The following is an 8358-nucleotide window of genomic DNA, read 5'->3' as shown; positions in this document are numbered from 1 at the left end:
ATATATATACATACATATCTATATATGAGTGTGTGTGTGTGTACATATATATATATATATGTATGTATGTATGTATATTCTAGTAAATAAGTCTTATTCCTTTTGCCATATCTTTGCCTAAAACCCCCATAATTTCCAAGTTATAATAATTTTTAGGGATAATTAAGTTATAATAATTTGTAGGGGGTAATATTTTCCTTTCCAAGGGAGGTTTCCTCCTTCCTTGGCAGACACCTTTCTTTCAAACCTACAGAGGCAGCAAGAAACACTGCAGCCAGAACCAAAACCAAGACAAAGCTCCAAACGATGTAACAGAGTCAAAATACAGACTAGAGGAGGTCCAAAGCCCACCTACTGATTCAAATAGGTCTTTCTTTGACTCTGAAATTATTCCAAGCTTACCTGTTATAGTGCTTTGATGTTTTACCTTCTCTTCTCTCTTCTCTTCTCTCCTCTTCCTCACCTTCCCTCCCTTGCTCTCCCCATGTATGGACAGCCAATGCACGTCCAACAGATGCACGTTCCTAAAGGCTTCTGACAACACAATTCTCATGCTGTTGTAGTGGTGGGTGATAGGGAATTACCCTAAGCCTGTGTCTTGATCCTTCTCCAGTTTTCCTGTTTTCTCCAACTTTTATGTCCAGCTACACGTTTCCCTTCTCCCTCCCCCAGCTTGTCTCCATCTTGTCTCCTGCCCTGCCAGCACTTCCCCACTCCCTATTTCTGCTGATTCAGACCTGCCTGCAGCTCCCCTCCCCTCCATGGAAGATTGCTCACTGAGGCGCAAGAGTGGGGCAAGACATGATCCATATACACCAGGTATATGACTCATAGAACCATCTTTTATTTGTTTGGTTGGTTTTTTTTGTTTTGTTTGTTCTTCTTTTGTTTCTTTTTCTTTAAAAGCAACATCAGGTATTTTTCTACGTTTTCAGACTCTGTACAGGTCTTAAAAGGAAATAAGCAATGCTTAATGTACAAAGTAAAACCAGAAAACTAGAAAAATCTGAATAAAATGGAGCAAGTTGCTGTCAGGGATACAGTACAAATTAGTAATTGGATGTCATCTGAAGTGCAATACCACTGCAGTAAGGATGAGTCAAGGAATGAAATAAAAATACTCTATTTTAAACAAACAGTATATATATATATATATATTTATATATATATATTTATATGTATATATTTTACAGATAGTAGACCCAGTGATATCTGTAGAATTGTAAAAACATATTTACAAGTGACTTTTTTTAAAACATTACATGTACATCAGCACCATAGTAAGAAAGAAAAAAAAAAACCAAAAACCCCAATCAACCCAAATCTAACAAAATCTGTTCTCTAGTACTTGATCCCAGTATGGAGTATTTGGAGGAAGCTTCACAAAGACAACAGAGGCTCACCTTGACCACCATGTATGACCCAGGCCTGTATCTCCCAGTGCACACCAGCTTGCACTGGCTGCTGTGTGGTGGGTGTGTGTGTCTCAGCTCCCCTTTGCCCGCTCTGTGCCGAGTCCTGGCGGCTCTCAGCCCAGGTGTGGGTGCTGTGCTGTCCCCAGCACTGTCCCCTGCCCAGCAGCAGGGTGGCTGCCCTCCACCCTGTCACAGCTCTGTCACACACGTGTGTGCCCCGTGCTCGCACCGACACACACAGAGCCACAGCCCCCTGCTCCCCTCAGGGCCCTGCCTGTCCCTTCCAGCCTGCCCAAGAGATGCTGACCCACAGGATCAACCAAAAACTTGGGCTGGTGCTCCCTTTCACTGAATTAGGGCCCAACCTGGCTCCTACTGAAGCAGCAGGCATGCTAATCATGCTCATCATCCTCAGCAGGAGCTGGAATTGGCCCTTGTGCTGTATTTTATAAAGGGGCCAGCTAAAAGAGATGAGATTAAAGCTATTTTAAAAAATGTAGCAGTCAGGGCAGGTAGGATTGATGGCTCACCTTTAACACATTAAAAATGCTGCTTGCTGCTGCATCGCAGCATTTAGAACAGGTAATTCCCCCCACTAGGCAAGCCCAGCAAGGGAAATTGCTCAAAAGGGAGCCTCAAGGGGGCACAGAGATGGTCCCAGACTCACTTGCTCGCCCTCTTTAATGTGATGCCTGTCTGTGCTCCATGGGGAAAGGCAGGACATGAAAGTGCCAAGTGCCAAGGCCCTCAGCCTCCTTGGAATTCAGGGGCTCAGCACTTGGCATCACTGGGCCCAGGGAGAACAGCACAAAAGGAGGTGACCAGGAGCTGGGGAATTGGGACTGGCACTAGTACACTGCTGCAGAGCACAGCTTATGGCTCTCAGAGGCCAGCACTAAGCCAGAGGGTGCTACAGCTCTGGACTGTGGGTGATGTTAACATTTTTTATGTGCACAACTATATAACCTGATAAGCAGCCCTCAGCTGAAAACACTAAAGAGGTAATAGGTTCCAGAAAACAGCCTCCAAGTGCAATTTGGGAACCCTGCTGTACACACTCAGAATGGCTGGTGACTTCAGTGTTGTGTGAGATCTACCACAACTTCATCACAGGTCCAAACAGTGGAGATAGTGATACACCCCTATTATCTAAAACCTTATTGGGGCAGATCCCATGTTTGCCATATCAATTATTTTACCCACTCATGAATGTTCTTTACAGTAGTCCCTCACTGACTCCTGTTCTTGAAATACTGCAGTGAATTTTATTCCAGCAAACCAGAGAGATTAGACCAAACACCTGTTTAAAACTCAATGCATCACATCGAGAGCCCAGACACCCTGGGGTAATACTACCTGCCAAACCTGGGCTTTTCAAGAGGGGAGGAGAAGGTCTTCCTGTGTGCCAAACCCTCACTGGATGTTTTCTCACGCTTGTTATATCCTGCCCTGCCTGGCCCTCTGTGGCTTGCCTGAAAAAAAGAAGTGCAGCCAGCTCAGCTTGCTTCACACTGAAGGAACAGGAGGGGAAGGGAGTGAACTGAGAACACCCTGGGGAGGAAGGAGAGGGAGGGACCAGCTGAGGAGCTCTGCTAATGTCTCTTGGTACCTCTCAGCCCTTCCACAGCCCAGACAGCTGGGCCATGCCGAGTGTTCTGACTTGGGAAGCACTATTTCAAGTCCCAAGGGGACTAAGCAGTTCATTAAGTTAACCCACCACTAGGCTGTCTCCAGCAGCAGTCACATAATCAATCTGCCCTCACAACACTGCCAAATTTATGTTCTTCTGCACTTGTAGTGGGGTTTATCACTCTGCAGTGAAAACTGTGACCTCCCTGTGATGGTTTAGGTTTGCCATGTGAGTGCTGTGCATTCCCTCAGGACAGCCCACAGCCAGCCCCCTCGGCCTGGCCATGGCTCCCCCCGACCTGCTTGCCCCGGGGTTAAGCCCATTTCTGACCAGGGCTGTGCCATCACCCCTGAGTATCTGTGGGCTTGGCTCCCAGCTCTTCCCTCTGCTTCCCTGGAAGCTGCAATGTGCACACTCATAAGAGGTGGGACATACCAGGACCATCCCTCACCACTGTGCAATGTAGCCTTGTTGTAATTGGGGGAGAACGAATCTTCCCAGCAACAAAGATTCCTTGGTGACGGTTTTGGGATGTTGATGTTTTCATCGTCCCCTGAATCTTCCAAAGTTGGCTACAGATCGGCTTGGTTTGCACAATTAAAAACAAAAAAAACCCCCAAAATAACCCCAAACCAAACCAACACAAAAACCAACGATCCAGGGATGGGGAGAACATCTGACTTCCTCTTTGCTTGTTCAAACGTAACAAAACATAACCAAAGCTCCAGACTATACAATACCATTCACTGGGGGTTTCCAAACAACTCATCCAGTTCTTGAATCCACTCATCCCCTGGTCCGCTTTTAATAATGGAGTCCACAAGGTCTGTGCCCTCTGCTAAACTGGAGAACGACCCCCCTGCTCCTCCATTACTGTAGTTGTAAGAAATGTCCTGAGTGGGATTCCTCTCATAGGCCTGGCCTTGGCTGCTCTGAGCAAAGGTGCCACCTGGCATTTGCTGCGTTGGGGGCTGACTGAAGCTCGCCATGGCAGGGACCCCTTGGCCCATTGCTGGCATCACCACGGGCCTGGCCTGGCCGCCTGCCTGTTGCCCAGGCAGTGGCTGCAGCAGCTGCCTGCCCAGCGCTGGGTTGACGGCTCTCGCCGCGCCAGCCGTGTCCACAGCTGTCTGACTGAGGCCCTGTGGGAAGTGCTGCTTGGACAGCCGGGGCTGCCCAGCTGGCACGGCGTAGGTGGTGCCGTTGTTGAAGGGCCCCATTTCGCCACTAGTCCTTCCAGGCATGCCTGGCAGGCCTCGCTGCTGCCAGTTTGGTGTTCCCTGAGGGACAGTCCCCATCAGGTTTTGAAGTCGTGGCGCTTGTGGCCTTGGCAAGACCTGGCCCACAGGTCCTTTCATCTGCTGCTGATGCTGGGGAAGAGCAGAGTTTACCAGCATGTTCTGACCAAAATTGCCAACCATTCCCACTGCTTGTCCGGAGGCAGGCTGCCTTGTTCCCTGGCCCGTGCTCTGTGCCAGGTTCATGCCGCTTTGGTTTGGGTGCTGCAACATTTGGCTGATGCCCGTGCTGATGCTGTACATTCCTGGCTGGCTGGAAGAGGCATTGCTGTAAGGAGTCATGCCCATATCTGGCTGGCCTGCAGTGCTGAGCAGCGTGCTCGAGCTCTGGGAGGGACCCACGGCCATCATGCTCGCGTTCTGGGCCATCATTCGGGATGTTCTCATGCTCTGCAGTGCTACCTGGTTCCTCACAGCCACTATATCCTGGGGTGAACCTGCACCAAAAAGGGAGGAAGGTAAGAAAAAGCCCACAAACCTGCAAAGCTTAATTAACACACTTTTGCATAAGAGACAATCTGTAGGAGCATCCTCAGCAGCACTTATCTTCTTCAGCTTCACCTAATTCAGCTTCTAGTAAGCAAACAGAAAAACTTACACCGGTCTTCTTTGTTAGCAGCAAAGCAGCTGAACTTCAGTTTATCATTTGAAGCTTTCCTTTAAATATCTCCATTGTCTTTCAAAAGTAAGCCTTGAAAATGGAAATGTCAGTCTCAGAAGGCCAATCAATTCTTTTAATAGCTCAGGAGGCATTAATGAATGGATTTTCTATAGCATAGCTACTGATTAATTCTATGGAAAGAAGAAAAATCGGGTTTTTGTGGACATTTAAAGCAGGGAGAGTGTATTAGTGAATCAATACTATAAGCACATTTTACTTCACCTTAGGCCAGTGATGGGAAACCAGAAAATCCTAGCCTTGTTAAATTCCACACTGTGACAGATAACCATGCTTGTGTCTTACTTTCAGGGGTAGGGGAGAGCTATTGATTTCTGGGAAGGCAATATGCTTCTATATTTACTACCTTTAAATAAAGACAGTTACCTGGAGCTCAGATTATGCCATGGGTTCATTGTGGATTTGAGTCACCACCTAACACACCAGTCAGAGTCACTAACTAAATAGTCAGATTCTGCAAATTTGAGTCACTGACTAAATACAACACTCGGCAGGTGAAGCTCAGAGTGTATGAGGAACACAACTGTTCCAGGCTCAAATGTTATTAAATGCCAGGTGTAAATATAAAATCATTGCTTAAGAGTTCAGAACCGTACAACAGAATCTGAACGTTCATAAACTGGCTCCTATTTGTTGTCCCTCAGTGGCAGACAACATCCCTGAACACCCATGGGGAGTGGAGAGCACTGGTCCCTGTTATTGATGTTGGCTTGGTTTCCATGAGAAACAGCTGGATAAAGGAAGCACCATTTCTACACATGTAATTCTATTTTATAAGGCAGAGGTTGGCTACAACTCCGTTTTCTGCAGCACCACAAGCTTCTGGGGGATGCTTTTAGCTCCAGCACACAGCTGGAAATGAAACATTTTGTAGCATGAAGTGAGACCATCTGGATCTCACTGGAACAGGCCACGTGTAGTGGCAGCTTTTACTTTATTCATGCCATCACACTGTGTTGTTGTTCAATTTCTGGAGGCCCATGCTGTTGTTATCAGATCTCTAAAGTCCCATACCTCCTTGGTGTGTTCTTATGGCTGCAGACCCTCATAGCAGACTCCTTCTTCTGCACATTGTACTTTCTTAGTTCAAGACTCCATCAAGGCTCTGCCTGACAGGCCAGCCGACCCTCTTTTATCCCAGTCATCTTCATTAGCCACAGCTGCAGCCCAATGAAGGACATGGCAGCTGCAGCCCATCAAGGAGAACCAGGACCTCCCAGGGCAAAGCCTCTATACAGATATTCAAGTACAATACATGCATTTTTCCATGACTCAAAGGCCACCTCTACTATAACACTGCTTTCTTAATGATTGGCACTGGGGTTCCCTTGATTTTTCTTAACTTAGATCAGCTCCTTTCATGATTAGAAACAGTCTTTTTATGATGACTCGAGCAAGTGCTTAAGAAACAGATAATGTTAAAATCTTAATGCATCTTTAGCTATTTTTTAATTAAGAATGGCAGTTGAAAAGCTCCAAAAGAGTCACTAACAGCAAGTAGCTCACATACTACTTTTGTTAACTACTGTACGTGGCATAAGTGACAGGAGATCAGACAAGGAGTAGTTAAAAGAGAGATGCAAGAGATTTCAAGGTTTTAGGCCACCTTCTGGTCTCATTTACAAATAACCTACTGCACTGGATTACATTCATGTGACTAAAAAGGTGAACTATTTAAATTAGTTCATTTATGAAAATGAATTCATTGCTCTGTCAGATTAGCCTAAACTCTTCTCTCTTTATTTTAAATAATACATACCGAGGCAGTGTTTCAAAGAAGCATGAATGCAGAGAGATTGTATGCGTGCATCTCAGTGGATGGCTGTGCAAACACACCTCTTGATTTTGGAAATGAATTATTGGGGGGAAAAGTAATTCCATACAGAACTTATGGTGCCAAAGATAAAAATGAGGAGGTGATTAGAGGAAGCCACCCTGATATATGCCAGCAGAAGATGTGGCTGCCTAATCACGTCCTGGGAACCAGAATGGCACTGTGGAATGTCCAGAACTGCCTCCCTTGTTTTCTGCTGCATCTACATGGTATTATCATGAATATGCAGCACAAGTGTGTGTTCATTTCATGTCTATATAGAAATCATGGTTAGTGAAGACTTCAGCTGATGCTTTTCACCTAAAAAGCTCAGAGTTAACTTCTTTTCCTAAGCCAAAATGAGTGCACTTACATTCTTCAGTACCTGGGAGCACATCAAAATAATATTTGTGCTTTTTTTGAGATCATTAAAAAAACCTCTATTTACATTTCACATATTTTACTGTGCTTCCCACACCTGACATTTATCAGTCCCTTCTCTAGATAAGGATGACCTCTCTTAAATTCTCTGCTCATCGAATTAGATAAAGTGGGGAATGAAGGAGGGGCAAAACCAAGATACAGTCAGAAATGCTAGCAGGAAAAAAAAAACTCATAAGAGTAGAGGTCAACAAGATAAATCTATGAATGAATTGATGACATCTGGATGTTAAAGAGGCAAAACAAATGTCATTTAAAAAAGGAGGAAAAAAAAGGGAAAAAAAAAAGAAAAAGCAAGCAGTTTTCACTGAAGAGAGCAGAAAGGAAAATACAAACTTAACTGAATATGCAAACTTGGGCATTTGTCTTTGGTAAAATATGTGGTGTGTGCAACAGCCTGTATTCCTCTTTTGGTACACTGCTTTAAACCTAGTAGTCACAAACTGCACAAGCTTTCACACATTTGCTACCTTTAGGGCATTGACTCCAAAACAGGAAAAACAATTGGATTTTTACCTTGGAATTGGTTGACCTGTTGCACCGGATATGGGCTTCGCTGTTGATGCAGATGCTGCCGAGGCAAATGTGACTGCTGCTGCATCTGCTGAAAATGAAGGACAGAAAGAAAGCAGAAGAGAAAGAGATGATTAATTAATTGACAGGCGGGTGGCAAAACTGCAGAACCTGCAGTGCTTATTTAGTGAGGTGTTCTGGAGAGACAGGCAGAGTCATCTGGAGAGTCCTCCTCAGAGCACCTGGGCTGCTCGGCACTCAGACTCTGTGGCTCAAAAAGGAACATGCGCTGAGGCCAACGTCATCATCTCTCCTTGCTTACAGCCATTTCACCCTGACCTCTACAGCATGAGCTGAACTGTCTTCAGGCAGAAAGGAGAGGGAGGGATGTGGACTAACTTTGCCCATCTAGGTGTAAGGGCAGCTGTAGCCACAAACACACCTTCTTTCCCTCAGTCCTGCCAAGGTCCAGAGGCTTATGCTCCTGGTGCAAGACTTCGCTCCAGGTCTGCACTTATAACACTCAGCTGCGAGGATTACTGCATCCTGACCCAAGCACTGCAGCCTTG

The 8358-nt window shown here is 45.7% G+C and overlaps 1 protein-coding gene across 2 annotated transcripts in view; it reads right to left on the bottom strand.

Annotated features, from left to right (window-relative positions):
• Positions 1–822: 822 nt before the first annotated feature.
• MAML3 (mastermind like transcriptional coactivator 3) overlaps positions 823–8358 on the bottom strand; it is a 230021-nt gene continuing 222485 nt past the window's right edge. The window contains exons 4-5 of one of the 2 annotated variants that reach the window (XM_066549455.1): positions 7793–7880; positions 823–4780 (exon numbers count right to left, since the gene is read on the bottom strand). In XM_066549455.1, the coding sequence (XP_066405552.1) occupies positions 3789–4780; positions 7793–7880 (1080 nt within the window). In that variant the 3' untranslated portion in view covers positions 823–3788. The remainder of the gene's footprint in view (positions 4781–7792; positions 7881–8358) is intronic. The other variant, XM_066549456.1, reaches the window with a different exon arrangement.

The sequence above is a fragment of the Molothrus aeneus genome, chromosome 4 (genome assembly GCF_037042795.1).
Source record: "Molothrus aeneus isolate 106 chromosome 4, BPBGC_Maene_1.0, whole genome shotgun sequence".
Taxonomy (NCBI): domain Eukaryota; kingdom Metazoa; phylum Chordata; class Aves; order Passeriformes; family Icteridae; genus Molothrus; species Molothrus aeneus.
Note: the sequence above shows the minus strand (reverse complement) of the source record. Positions and strands in the feature narration are given on the sequence as shown.